We start from the raw sequence: 15,837 nt of genomic DNA, 5'->3' as shown, positions 1-15,837 counted from the left end.
CAATTTTTAAAAATCAATTCAAGATAACATATAGGCAAATATATATGTGATGGCATAGTTACAGACTAAACTCCTTTGGTGCTGGGGAATCTAGAATTTCCAGAGTCATCAAACTGGTGGATGATAGATCCATGAAAGTCTGCAATGGAAACTGGTGTATACAGGCACAGAAAATCATCTAAAAAAGAATCCAGACTGACTGCTAGAAGAGTCAGACTACTCTATTAGCCTTTTGTCAAGAAATACCTAGTGAACACCTAGTTAATTGCAACATAAAAGGAGAAAGGAAAATGCATTCAGGAATATATTAAAAAAAAAAAAGGAAGAGGGTGCTCCATTTAATTTAAATCTTCTGCAGCATGAATTTAAACTTTAAATGCAAATTAACAAGATAATGATGTCAGCCATTTAATGCACTGGGCTTAGCATTACATGTAATAAAAGATGACATCTGAGTCTATATATTTTCATTTAAGAACTTAACCATATTCAGAAACAAAATAAATTAGTTCCATATCACACATTCATTAAATATATTATTTCATGTTAACATTTTTATGTTTCTATATTCTTTTAAACTGACCAATATCCACAGGTAACATTTAGAGTAATTTCAACAGCAATCTGTAAATTACATCTGAATGACATGACTGTCATAATTAATAACATTCTTTCAAGATATTTTCTGCGTAATTAATAAACTTGCAGCTGACCTAGACAAAAAAATCACTAAATACTGCAAAAGTTAACAAGGAGGCAATGTCATTTCTCTTGAGAATTCTAGCACTTTAAAATTCTATACTTCACTCCTTTTGTTATAAAACCAAAGTAGTGTGGGGCGTTGCACGTGGCTAGCAAATAAGGTTAAAATTTCCTAAAAAGAAAACTCATGTTTTAAAGTAGTTTAGTACAGTGAGCAAAACAAAAATCTGCCCAGATTTTCATCCCAGAACTTCAAAGCTGAAGCTTTCTCATCTGTAAAACTGGATGACAAAAATAATACCTACCTCATCAAGTTCTTGTAAGAATTAACAAGAAAACATATGGCAAAAATGTTCCTGATATGTACTAGGTATTCAATAAATGATCATTCCCATTCTCCTTTCTTCTCTACTTTGAAGATGGTCCAAAAAGAGAAATATGAGCTGACCATTTACTACACTGGGAATCTTCCGTGGAATCCCAAAAGGAAAGTTATAAGTCTCAATAAGCACTGCTAGTTTAAATATTTTCCTATGGTAAATCCATTTTTTTAAAAGAATACCACATCAAGATTAAAAAAATAACAGATCAAATAAAGAGTGAGCAAATGACCAGAGTTTGATGACTGAGAAGCTACTCATGTTAATGCACTCTGCCTGTATTTCTCCGGTGGAATTACAACTACTAATTAGCCCTTGAAAAAAAGATTTACCCATGTGGGAAATAAATAAATGTCTATGGATCAGAAAAATGAGCATCAATAGGTAGCTCTAAATCTATTATTTTCCTGTTTGTCTATTTTGCTCAGAAAAACAGTAAATGTCTTAATTATATCTCTATTCCATTTTCTCTCTACACACATTATCATTTAGAGGCAGAGAAAACAAAATTAACTGGCAATTTTGGTTGATACCCATCATTGCAGACTCTTACTAAAAATTAAATACAAAGAGACAAAAATGGAGAAAATTAGGAAAATTCAGATGACAACTGCTATTTCTTCACAGGGCAAGACATCTAATCCATTTAACATAACAGAGCCTTTTATCAGGAAAAAAAAAACTTCCACCTGAAAATTTCTAAGATGATGTTCTATCATATATTAATTCTCACCGAAAGTGCTTGTTTCAAAGTCCAGGAACCATTATCTGAAAATACTATACAGCCCTCCCCCAAAAAATCTTACTTCAGAAAACTAAAAGGTAAGGTAACCTTAGTGAATCTCAGAAACTTCAACATAAAATTATGAAAAAGACATGTAACCATATTCCAAGAGTACTGTTGAGATTGCACTTAAATTTTAAAAAATGCCATAATGCCACTGATAAAGAAATGCCCATGTGAAGAAAATGCAGGTTATCAAATGCCCAATTATTGAACAGTAGTTCTCAAACTGTGGTCTAGGGAACTCTCTTTCAGGGGTTCTAAAAGATAAATACTATGGATATTTGCCTTTTCACTCTCTCTTATGGGTATATGATGAAGATTTCCAGAAGTTACATGACATGGGATGGTGTCACCAATCCAACAACTTCTGTGCTTCTTTACATTTTATTTTTTTTAATTTCTGAGTTTTACATGCAAATGGCAAATATAAAAAGATACAACTTATATAAATAATATTTATGGTCCTCAATTTTTAAGAGTATCCTGAACCAAAAATTTGAGAATCACTGCTCTAGAGCATTTCAAGACCTACGGCATACACATAGTAAGACCATTAAGAGCCAATAATTATAAAATTCCTCCAAAAAGAATGTCAAATGCCTGTAAAAAATTTCAAAATTATGAAAGTTCCTGGGCATCATTTACGTAATACCCAATATCACAGCCCTAAAAAAGCACCTGACAGAAGCCAAGAAAAAAAAAAAAATCTGCCTGCTTATAAGCTAAATACAATTCTATTATGTATTCCAAAACTACATTTTTAGCTATCTCTACTACAAAGTAGTATTTGAAACAAAGTAAAAGCATAGAAAAATAAAACTTCAAATATAATCAGATACATAGGTATTAACTAATGAATACTTGGCAAGGTATCACTACCTAAATTAACCAGGAAGATTAAAATTCAAACACTGGTCAGACAACAAGGATTATTTTTGGTCATCTTTTTACAAAATCAAGATTATACAAATAGGAAATTTTAAAATATATAATAAACTGAATTTATTAGTTTTCTATTAAAATTTAACATTAATTTGAATGATATTTACATAGAACCAGAATCATCAAAAATAATTGAGGAGTTTGAAAAACAGTTTTGGAGAAAAACAGTTATCAAGGTTTCAGGCAGAATATTATTGAGGGAAAATTAATCTTCCGTAAGTTCTTCTACATTTCTATACAGAGTGGAACAAAAGGAAAATTAACATAAATTAACACAAAAAGAATTAATTTAGTTACTATAAGAAGCACTTTCTTTACAACTTTATCAAAGCACTTATCCAAGAAATGCTCTGGAATCTCATTCCTTAGGGACTGTTAACCTAAATAAAGCCCCATTATTTACCAAAATCTCTTCTGTTTAGTAGAAAAAAATTAAACAGCACATGTCACCTTTATATGTATCATAAAACACAGTCTACAATCTCTCAAGCAATTTGTTATGTAGTACAGATTATTAACAACTGAATAATTTACATAGATTTTACATGGCAAATATCTAGACATTCCCTCACACCTTAGCATAATTCCCCTTATCACTGGCCAGCCTCTTGTATGATTGTTATGCTAATAAAAATGAAGAAAGTGATACTGCCAAAGGTAAACTTAGTCAGGACATACAGATTAGCATAAAGTGCTATAAAATAAATTGGATACATGCTTAAATCAATTATGAACAACTGGATTTTCCATACTTCTGTTTCCTTAAATTGCAAATACAGACTGTCTTGCTACATCATTATGAATAGTATGCTATATTCCAAATGACAATTTTCCTTTACCTAAAAATAGGAATTAGGAAAGCACTGGAATCAGGCAACATTCTTCTTAGGAAAACGGGCAACCTAGAAGTTAACCAGTGTTATAATCTAAAACACCAACTACTGCTTCATCTCTGCTGACATTTAACACCTACCTCCTAATCTGCTACATACTACTTTGGTTAAACATCAAATTTTCAAATGAAATTTAAAATAGAAAATCACTGTTATGTAAAACTTGTCATCAGAAGAAATGTAAAAGAACAAATAAAGCACAAAAGGAAAATCTTTCTACCAGTTTAATCTACTCAATAACACGAAAAAAACAAAAACTAAGTGCTTGTTAAAGAAGTGAATTTTCATGACTATCAACACATTAATGGAATGACAGACAATCATTATAGTTCTTCCATGTGATGTAACAGGTACATCTACATGTAAGACAACAATTCAGTCTTTCTTTTGAAGAAAAACATATACATAAACACACAGACAAAGAGATACAAATGTGTTTGAAGAGTCTTGAATGTTGCATCTTGGGCCCAATGCATAAACCTAACTTTCAGTAGTAGAACTTCAAGTGGAAGAACTGAGTCATTATTGTAGTTTTATTATAATAATGTTTGTTTTAGCATAGAATGTTTGTTTTCATTTCTTTGTAGAGAGACCTTATTCACTAAATATACGTAAATATATAATTTGTATTTACTTCCACACACCTAAAGCAATGATCTGGTGACTATTCAGGTGGGTGCCACAACTAAAAAAGGAATTACCTTTAAAATGAATCTCTAAAAGCCTGAGACAATTAAATTCTTTGTTGCTCTACTTGAAAGTACTCTTAGAAGTACTCTAAATTTTTATGCAGATATGGATACAACTAAGTTGAAAGAAAGGTGATCTTTGTTTTCATAACCCACTCAGGATCATTTAGCAGTCCAACGAACAATGGACTGAGGGGACAGACAATGGAAAAAACTCTACCATTTCCCAAGGGTATGGACATAAAAATATTTCTTTAAGTTTAGACTGAGCTCCTTGAGAACGGTGATTATGAGCTCCTTGAGGACGGTGACAAATAGGAGATACTCAATAAAAGTGGGCTGACCAAATGAATAAATGTTACAGTTAGGGTGCTCATTCACTCCCACAGCTAAGAACAGGCTTTCAAGGAAGCCACTTAATATAATGGGTAGAATGGTTTAGAGAATTCCCTTTTCCCCAGACAGACAGATATCATAAAAATTGGGTTGATCTACCTCATTACTCTTGCTCTGAGATAGTGTCAGGCTATCATTGGTCAGTTCCTCATCATCAGCACTGTTTCTGCTAAGAACTTTACTCTTCTTCTTCTTGCAGCCCCCTTCACTGGCAGGACTGCTATGATCTTCATCGTTGCCTTCGTCGTTCTCGTCCTCATCACTCCCACTTCCCTCATCTTCATCATCCTCATTGTCTCCATCACTTCCTTCCTTCTGAGATGCAGATCTTCCCTTTCTTTTCACTACAGTGGGTCGCCAATCATTGTCATCTTCACTGTCATAGTCATCCATGTCATTCAGCTCTTCCATGGATACAAAATCCAAAAGTGGTCGGTTCCGACGAAGGTTCCACTTTTTTGGCTCGCTGACTTGCTCCTCAGCAGCCGTGGTAGAGGGGCCTGAAGGACATGTGTGAGCAGCAGGAGGGCTTGTGGCTGGCGTGGCGGAGGCAGCAGCAGCAGCCACATTATCAGATACTGTTGCTTTCTCTTTCTCCTTCTCTCTCTCCTTCTCTTTCTCTTTTTCCTTTTCTTTCTCCTTCTCTTTTTCCTTTTTCTTCCTAGGTCTTTCTCCACTCTCTTCCTCCTCTTTCTTTTCCACCTTAATTAACTGTTTTTCTGATGACAGTACTTCTTCCTCTGCAGAATTTTTAAGTTGTTCTTCTTTTACTTTAATGTCTTCATTCAGTTCTTCCTCTAAAATGTTTTCTTCAGAATCACTACAGGAACCTTCTCCACTGTCCTTTGAAGGATCTTCACTTCCATTACCACTCCCTTCAGAATCTGTTGAAAATATGAGAAAAAAAACCACACATATGTATATACATACACACACACACACACAACGCTGACACAAATGAAACCACCAAAATTTGTGAGTAACTTGCAAAACAATATAAACAAAGTTAAGTCAAAGAATGGTAGACATTCCCAACCTGATTAAATAATAAATCAATGAAGTTGATATGATTCTAGTTTAGTATACCACTAATGAAGATGAATAGATGTAACTCTAAATTAAAACATGCTTTAAAACGAGGACCACTATTTTGTGTCATACGTCTCACACTATACTTGGTACTTTAGAGGCATTTTTTTTTTTCCTAAAAGTAAATGTGCTTCTTTTTATATTTAGCACTTGATTTTAACTTTATAATACAGATTATGTTCTTCTTCTCTTACATCTTTCTTTCATAAATTACATGGATTGGCAAACATGGAGTCACATTCAGAGCAAGAAAAATCTGACCCCCTCCCCCCCCAAAAAAACCTGTTTCATTTATCTCACTCTTTACCTAGCAAAAGTGAACCCAGATATTTATGACAGTCAACCTGTACCACATCTCTAATATACCAATCAAATTTAGAAGCACCAAATACACAAGGGAAAAACAGACAATAGCAATGGCACAGAAAATGGAGGTTGCAAGATATTTAAGTTATCCATTTTTCTGCTCATTAGGATACTGTTCGTATCAACAAAAGAGTCACCTAAACTTCCAAAGGTTCTAGGCATTAACGACTAGAGCCCCTAGATTGAAAGAAATTAGTGCATTTTTTAAAAACGAATCCGTCTTAGACAAGAGCAAGCACAGTTGTCACTAAAAAGATAGGCTGAAGATATTAAGAGTTCATGCAGGACCACAAGCTTCCCAGCAAGTGCTATCCATTCCTGCCTAGGGCAATCCACACCCTGTTAGACCAACACTATTCAGTAGCATTCCAAGCCTCTTTACATATAATCAAATAAATAAGAATCTAAAATATTTGTGGAAGGAGAGCAGGAAGAAGTAGGAAACAAACCAGTCAATTATCAGGTCGTAGCCAACATCAATAGTAAAATCTGTGGGGTGATGAATATTTTGTACCTATAACCACAAAAAGGATAATCATAAAATCATGGAAAAAATTCTTATTTTTGTACCATTTTAATTTCTGTTAACTCAACCAGCATTAGCCTCTATAATTACCTGGCCATTCAAAGTTAAAAAAGTTGTCTGTTATTAGTATCTGGTTTCTAAAATATCTCAGAAATCCTTTACAAACAGCTGATGAAGAAAATCCTGAAAGTTAAATCACATAAAAAAACACAGACTAACATTTAGTCGATGCTGACTGAGCCTGTAAAAGCACTGTCAATCTCAGGATTATCATACAGTGCCTGTATCTCATTCAGGACTGCAGTGAAAAAAGCATTCTCAACCTCAACAATCTTGCAAAGGCCACAAGAGTAATATAATGTAAGCCAACAATCCTTTGTTTGAAACTTTTGGAGCCAGATGTGTTTCAGAATTTAGATGTTTTTCCCCCAGATTTTGCAAACATAGCATGGTGCATGCACAATATATTACACTAACACCACCGGTGGGGTCTATGGTACTGTAGTACAATCAAATACATTATTTCTGCAGTGAAAAGTATGAAGATTTACGTAAGATAAGTAAACACTACAAATAAACTCCTATCAGTTCCAGTCAGATTTCATCATCAAATAAGTTTATGTCAAACATAGGAAACATCTTTGAATTTGTAAGCAAATTTTTAAGAAGAGTGTGGACCCAGTAACACCAATAGGGGAAGTCCAACAGCTCTACAAATCATTAAAGAAAAAAAAAAATGGCGATTTTTTTCATACCACTCACAACTATTAGACTCAAACTACCAAGAAAAAAATACTTCTGATAAAAAAAAAAATAGTTCCTAGGTAATTTTAGATAAAAGTGAAAGTAAAGTCCAAGTTGCTCAGTAGCGTCCAACTCTGTGACGCCATGGATTGCAGCCCGCCAGGCTCCTGTCCATGAGATTCTCCAAGCAAGAATACTAGCCATTCCCTTCTCCAGAGATCTTCCTGACCCAGGGATCAAACCCAGGTCTCCTGCATCTCAGGCAGATTCTTGACCTTCTGAGCCACCAGTGAAGCTCATTTTTGGATAAAGATAAAATAAATAATAAGCAGAGTTAACCAAATGCTTCAGAGGCAAAGACGGATCTTTGTGCATACTGATGAAAGAAAACTGGAACATCCTGAAAGCAATGCAGATTAATTATAATTAATTATAAGTAGATATAATTAGTTATAATTAAGAGAGCTGTGAAATGGAGAAAAGGTACTTTTCTTCTGGATTAACCTTGTAGAATTTTTTCTTAATTAAAAAGTACTCCTAATAATTTTTACCAGTAAAAACATAATAACAGATAGAAAAAAAATGATCAAGTGAGGCACAAATGTGGACTCCTGACCAAAACCAAGACCAATCCAACTTTGGTAAACATTAGTTGGAAATTTTTCAAAATGTCAAGAATTTCTGCAGTTTTGTTTTGGTTGTTTTTGCCAACGCCAATAAATTATTTTTAAAAGTACTCTTTGAATCTGTTTTTGTTTTCTTATCATGCCTGAATAGAAAGCAGAATCTTAAATAGATTAATTAAATGTTTTACATTTGTTAACATTATTAGAAGAATCTGAGATTTTCCCACAAATTTCAATCCTAGTAGCTTACCCAACCCTCCATTCTCCAAATATACCACATTAGCCATACTCCAACTGCAGGGGATCAGGAATTTTCAAATTTTACTTTTCTCTGATTTCTGAAAAATAACTTCAACTGATTAGTTGTAACTTCTTTTTGGTACATATGCACTTGGGGGATGGAGACAAACTATGTTTAGTCACAGGCATTACTTAGTAATAATGACAATGAGAAAAATCAGAGTCCTGGGCTATCTATAATTGTATTTTTGTAGACTGCAATGAAAAATTTCCTATTCAAACAATGTTCCAAGTCATCACTTTTACAACCATTAAAAAAAAAAGAAAAAAGCAATAATAGACTAGAGAAATAAACCAGATATTTCAAATACAGCTATTGTGGACACAGCAATAGAATTAATTCTAATTCTACAATAAAAAAATTTTTAATTAGAAAAAAAAATCTTTAAAATTGAAATCTCTATCTCCTAGTCAGTTAAATTAATGGTGAGGTGAAGTGAAGTGAAGTTGCTCAGTCGTGTCCAACTCTTTGAGACCCCGCGGACTGTAGCCCACCAGGCTCCTCCATCCACGGGCTTCTCCAGGCAAGAATACTGGAGTAAGTTGCCATTGCCTTCTCCAGGGGATCTTTCCAACCCAGGGATCAAACCCAGGTCTCCTGCATTGGGGGCAGATGCTTTAACCTCTGAGCCACCAGGGAAGCCCTAAATTAATGGTAACCTTTCTCAAATACAATATATCAGAACCTCTGCAAGCAACAGCTATTTCCACTAACAGACAGTTAAATGTTTTACAGATAAAGAAATTAGAACTCAACCTTAAAGAATCCCTTCACAATATTCAATGCTTATGTTTTCTCCATGATAAATATTAAATAATAGAATCAGTTAATAAATATTAAGTAATTAAATCAGAATGATTTAATTCAGTTTTATGGTAGCTTTGCAATATAAAGAATCATCTTTGTTCATCAATCTTAATTATTTAACTATTCTGTTTACTGAGCTGATGTAACAATAATTAGGATTATACACATATACAACAGCTAACAGACACATCACTAGTCTAGTAGTCATTCAGTTATCATCCTGGGGACACTGTAAGCTAATCTAGTATGTTTCTTTTTAACAAGCCAGTCAACATAACTCATCTTCTACTGCTTACTCTAGTTCTGCTTGTGGCACTTTGTATTTTCTGGGTAAATCCAGACCAATGGTTCTCAAGTGGGTACAATTTTGTCCCACAGAAAACATTTGGCAATGTCTAGACATAACAGCTGCCACAAAAGGGCAGGGCTGGGATAAGAGTTAGGTAGGGTAGATGTTAAAAGCAGTTAGTAGAAGACAGAGATGCTGCTAAATATCCTCCAATACAAAGGACAAGCCTCCACAACAAAGAATTAACCAAAACAAAATGACAGTGTTGCTGAGATTAAGAACCCCGGTCTGACATGTAAGACCTCAATTTGACCTCATTCTATTTTCCCAGGCTCATCTCTTCCACTGTTCTTTCATTCAAATTCTGATCTCCATATGTAAATAATATTTACCATCCTCCACACTCTTTAACATCTAGTGTTTCCCTCACCTAGGTTGGGACTCTTTCACTTCCTAGTTCAACCCTCATCTCCTCAATGAATCTTCTAAATCAAGCCAGTCTCAAGTAATCCCATCTCCTTTGAAAGACTGGAACTAGATCATGCTTTATAATATCTGTCTCCTTTTGTATTTAATTATTCCAGTATTTATTATTTCTTTGTGAATTCACCATAACATCCAGCAAAGAGCTTTTAAGCAAAATAACAGTTGGTTAATGAAAAACCAGATTTGCTCATTAGCCAAAGTCAGTTAAGCAGAAAATACCAAGGCAAAATCTAGTCTCAATCTTTTGGTTAAATTGTCTTCTGGCAATTTGGACCAACCAAACTAACGATGGGCTTCCCTGGTGGATCAGTGGTAAAGAATCTGCCTGCCAATGTAGAAGATGCGGGTTCAATCCCTGGGTAGGGAAGATCCTCTAGAGAAGGAAACAGCAACTCACTCCAATATTCTTGCCTGGAAAATCCCATGGGCAGAGGAGCCTGGCAGGTTACAGTTCATGGGGTCACAAAGTCGGACACGACTGAACAACTAAACAACAACAAAACTAACTATGGCTCAAGAGCTAAAGTTAACCATCTTACTTTGGCTAAGGGTTGGGGAGACACAGCACTGCTATTTTATCTTATTTAATAAACGTAGTACATGCATTTATCTTCAACATTATTCCAGTTGCATGTGGTGGTTTAGTCACTAAGCTGTGTCTGACCCTTGCTACCCCATGGATTGCAGCCCACCAGGCTCTTCTGTCCATGAGATTTTCCAGGCAAGAATATCGGAGTGGGTTGCCATTTCCTTCTCCAAGGGATCTTCCCAACCCAGGGATCAAACCCAGGTCTCCTGCACTGTAGGCAGATTCAATCCTATTTTAAATGTTTCCTATTCCGTCTTAAGTCATAGTCTCAGATATAATCAGTTTAAGCCAAACTATGAAACTGCCAATAATCAACTGCCTTTAGTCCTATAAAGCTGATTAATTTCATAGGGTACCAGCTAACATATGGTTCTTCTGGTGGTAACCACCATAAATTTGATATGCTTACACGTTATTTTAGGATTAATTTGAAAATTTATTTAGTGATTGTCCTCAATCAAAAATGATAGATTTAGTCCTACTTTTACATTAGAGATAAAATAAAAGATGGTCTATTTTCAGTTCATACTTTTCTAAAGGTAGAAGCTAATAACACTTAACTGTTGATAATAACTTGCCAAGTTTATTGGCAGCTCTTTTCTGAATTTTATCTTTTTCTATTTTATCTGAGAAGCATAAAAATTATGTCTATCTGCAAGGGTAATCAGTTTTCAGAAATTTCAATATTTATTCTTAAAGCCAGACAGAAACACAAAGTTTTGTAGTCAGAACTTCAGAATTCAAAATGAATACCAGAAGAAATTCATAGAATCCAATTAAAAAACTGAGGCCCACCACTCTAACCATTGTAACATTAAGTCTGAACAAAGTCAACAGTTTATTTGGCCATGAAACATATGGGATCTTAGTTCCCCAATCAAAGACTGAAACAGCAACCCCTGCATTGAAAATGCAGAGTCTTCACCACTGGACCACCAGAGAAGTCCAGAGTTAGTGATTACTAAAGACTGCTTTAAAAGAAGCTATGATCAGAAAGACTATTATTAAAGATTATTACTATTCAGTTACCATTTTTTCACCTCCAGTTTAATTGTCTATTACTAAGTAGGGCTGGGATTCCACAACTTCAACATGTTCGAAAAACAGTGATAACTCAAATGTCTTATTTCCTATAAGAGTCCAACTATCTTACAAAGAGAAGAGAAAGGATTCAAACAGGAAGCACTGGTCGTCTAGATAAGCCAGTATGTCAGCTATGGGAGACAATACACCTTAACCACGAGTGGAAAATACAATTCAATTTCTACTATTACCCATTTAAAAACAAAATCATTTTCTACTAAACTCTCAGTTATGATAACAAGAGCTGCACAAATAAATATGTGATCTTTGGGGCCCAGGAAGGAAATTACAAGTATAGCAGATTAGACAACTGAAAGTATATATTTTTAATTGCTTCAGAAGACTAAAAAAATTATCAACCTAACAAAACTCACCATTTTCACAAATAACAGATAATTCACATCAACCATGATTAAAATTTAACAAGGTGAGGGGGTCTTTATTTAGCTTGATACCAAAAAATTATTTTGAGAAAACAATTTGTATCATTAGATTATTTTAACCCTTGTAAAGAGAAGTGCTACATCTCAATAAATAAAACGAGAAAAATTATATGCAAAGTCAGAATTTACCGTCATAAAACTAATTATGGAATACGTAAAAGAAATTAAGCTTTGGAGTTTTTCCCTAACGGTATTCTAGTAAGTCATAATTTCTGAGACCCAACCATTTTTGTCAGTTTACAATCTCAACATGACAAACCAAAGCTGCATTCTAGCAAAGAATATCCCTTTCTGCCAGTTTTCAACAAGAGCACTGACATAGGTTTAGATTTTACTTCTTTCCCTTCCTTTTTTCCCCTTTGGAAATACCAAACAACAGTAAACCAAGTGAGAGATGAAAGAGCTGAAAAATAAAGGGGTAAAAAAATTAAACAAGATAAACTTTACAACTTTTGATTGCTGGGAGTAACCTCAATTAGTCACCTTGATAAGTAAGTACAACAGTTTCAATTTAAGACTACATCTATTCACTTTCAGGGCCTAAGCAGTGAAAGCATTAAAAATGTTGAGAATCCTAAGAACTGGATTAGATCCATTTAGGCTAAGTGGCTTCATGCAAATTCTTTAGACTCAGTGTCCCTGTTATCTGTAAAATAGTATCTCTTCCAAAGTTATTGTAAAAAATTAAATGAGATTATGGAAACAAAAAGTTGTTGGTAAATCACAATGTAAACTGTTCCTGTTGATGCTATTAAAAGTAAAATAGTAACACAACACAACCAAATTTCATCCCTTCCTACCACATCTGGCAGGAAAAAAAAAACATCAGAAGAGAAATAGGACTAAGCACTGAAAATTCTCTAGAAGAATAATTTAAAACCTTTAAAAGGATAAAATCAATTATCCTTTAATTGATTTAAATTTGATTTAAATTTCTCACTTGATTTAAATTTCTGTCAAAAGGGGTAGAACTAAGTAATTTTTATTGTTCATGTGTACTTCTATTTTTCACATAAAATATTTAAACATAATCTGTATTTCTCAGATTCCGGCAATGAAAACTTTTTATGTAGATATGTCTGTTGAATTACAATGAACAAAAGATAAACGGGAAAACATGTTTCCATTTTTCAATTGTGTACAATGTTACTATACGATTTCAGTTGTGTGTATTACCGTATGAAATTTTTTTGTTTATTTTTAAAATCACAAAATAAAATTAGCAAGCATTCATGCTTTGTAGCTCAGATTTTCAACGGCCCAATCCACAGGGTCCAGCACCTACCAAAGTACAACTTTTTACTTTTGTCAATTCTGTGCTGGTAAGGGAGCTAATAGACAAAAAGCAAAACTCCTTTCAGAGGGTGCCAAGCAGTCTGAAAAGACAAACTTTTCCTTGGTGGTTCAAGGCTCCTATTACTCTCAGAATGGTACTCTACTTTAAGATTAGCTCTAGATTTTTCCCCTCTCTGTCCATAAAGGAAGTGTAAATGTATCTTTAAGTAAACAACAGAGAAAACAGTTCTGCATCTTGTGTCTTTCTGGTTTCCACTGTGTCTTTTTGTTTGGTGTTTATTGAGGTATGAAAGTGAAAGTTGCTCAGTCGTGTCCGAATCTTTGTGACCCCGTGGACTCTACAGCCTATGGAATTCTCTAGGCCAGAATACTGGAGTGGGTAGCCTTTCCCTTCTTCAGTAGATCTTCCCAGCCCAGGGATCCAAACCGTCTCCCACATTGCAGGCAGATTCTTTACCAGCTGAGCCACAAGGGAAGCCCAAGAATACTGGAGTGGGTAGCCTGTCTCTTCTGCAGCGGATCTTCCCCACTCAGGAATGGAACTGGGGTCTCCTGCATTGCAGGCGGATTCTTTACCAACTGAGCTACCAGGGAAGCCTTTATTGAGGTATAGGTGATTTACAATACTACTGCATCTTTGAAATAAATCCTTCTCTGACAGTTATCTGATACGTAGCAACAATAACAGAAGTAGCGATAGTATTATCCAGTGACACGCTCTAAGGGATATGTAGGAAATCAAACAGACAAAATAAAGTTTATGTGCTTTAACTTTACACTGACATTTTAATTAAAATCCATTCTTTTTAAGCAATGTCTGAAAATCAGCCCAACTCCAAACAGCTGGGAAAAGGGAAGCGAGAAATAAACATTTACCTGAAGCATCTCCAACTTTAAAATCACTGTCATCTGAACTATCATAATCGAGAGCTTCTAGCAGAGAAGCTGCCAAAGGCTTCACCTGCCTCCTCTTGGAGCTGCGATCCACTGTTAAAAGAAAAACATTACATCGTCATTCATAATCACACCAAGCGCGAGGGAGAGCTGTGGTGCTGAAAGAAGGTACAGATGACCTCCTGCAGGTGGCGCAAATCTTTGTCTTAATTCAGTTCTCGGCAAATGGTGCGGTGGAAGGTTGGGGTGGGAATATTGGGGCTGGCCGGCCAGCTCCATGGGCAGGTTCAGCCCCAAGGCGCAGCGAGTACGAGCCCAGGGCTCAAAAATCAAAACTGGCCTTCTTGAACATCTTGCTTCTGAGACTTGCTCTCTGTAATCCCTCACTAAGACATCGTTAACAGTCAATAAAAAATTCAAAGCCCAGGAAATATAAAAAGCTATGTCCATTCCGACGGACCGTGGAGGGGGGAGCGTCCGCGGAGGGTACCTCTTCCCACAGGACTCTCCCACCCCCGCCCTGCCCTCGCCGGCCCCGACTTCTTGGGCTGAAATGGATCTGTCTCCCCGCGGACGCCTCCGACACACTTACTAAGGAATCCGAGGTGGTCGTTTGGAGGAGACCTAGGAGAGGCTGCGATAGCACAGGCAGCGCCGAGGTCGAGGACTGAGACCAAGGAAATAAGTCCAAAAGATGCTATTAAAAATAGGCGGCGCCGCGGACCTGACCGGGGTGCCCCAGGTGCAGCCCCGCCGCTCCCCTCCCGCCCCCCGGCCCCCCGGTCCTAGCAGAACCGACCCCGGCCGCTCGAGCGCCTTCCTTTGGCGCTCCCTGGCCAAAGGCGCCCTCCGGCCCAGGCAGCGCGGCCAACCCGGCAGCCCTGAGGAGTTAATTTACCCCGTTAAAACGCTTAGATAAAAAAAATAAAGGAAAGAAAAACTTTATTATCCCGCAAACAAAAGCAACAAAAGACCCAGAATCTGCACACTCCGAGGCCGGTTGCCTAAGACAATAGAGAAAACAACGACCCGGATACAGCTCTGAAGAGAAGGAAGTAAAAACCGGAGCTAAAGAGCAGCCCTAAAAGCAGCAGAAGCTGAGAGCGCGTGCGCGCGAGTCGCCTCGGCTGTATCTCCGAGAGGAGGAGCCGAACGGAGCCGAATGAAGACGAACGCGAAGCCGAGGGAGAGCCGAGAGGAGCCGAGTAATGCCGAGCGGGAACAGAGAGCCTTCCCAAACCCTCTGCCTGCAAATCCCTGATGCTGGGCCCTCAGTCCAAATAAGTAGGAGGTCAGTGTTTGTTTCTGAGAAGACAGAGCAGTGTGTGTGTCTCCATGAATGTGGAATAGTGCTTTGCATACACTTAGATAATATAGTTTTTAAGATGAATTGTTAAATCCATAAAAATATGAGGAGAGTATGTACAATTGGATTTCAGTCCTTCAGCAGTTTCAAATGCCACGTTTATTCATATACAGGTTAGCTATTTTTTAAAAACAATGTTAAAA

General features: G+C 36.2%; 1 protein-coding gene across 3 annotated transcripts in view; it reads right to left on the bottom strand.

Annotated features, from left to right (window-relative positions):
• The window catches only part of PHF14 (PHD finger protein 14), a 195,722-nt gene extending 180,678 nt beyond the window's left edge, over positions 1–15,044 (bottom strand). For all 3 annotated transcript variants that reach the window (XM_068972674.1, XM_068972675.1, XM_068972676.1), the window contains exons 1-3: positions 14,921–15,044; positions 14,311–14,421; positions 4,889–5,673 (exon numbers count right to left, since the gene is read on the bottom strand). In XM_068972674.1, the coding sequence (XP_068828775.1) occupies positions 4,889–5,673; positions 14,311–14,421; position 14,921 (897 nt within the window). In that variant the 5' untranslated portion in view covers positions 14,922–15,044. The remainder of the gene's footprint in view (positions 1–4,888; positions 5,674–14,310; positions 14,422–14,920) is intronic.
• Between the last annotated feature and the right edge of the window lie 793 nt (positions 15,045–15,837).

The sequence above is a fragment of the Capricornis sumatraensis genome, chromosome 5 (genome assembly GCF_032405125.1).
Source record: "Capricornis sumatraensis isolate serow.1 chromosome 5, serow.2, whole genome shotgun sequence".
In the NCBI taxonomy this organism is placed as follows: domain Eukaryota; kingdom Metazoa; phylum Chordata; class Mammalia; order Artiodactyla; family Bovidae; genus Capricornis; species Capricornis sumatraensis.
The sequence above is the reverse complement of the archived record's forward strand: the minus strand, read 5'-3'. Positions and strand labels throughout refer to the sequence as shown.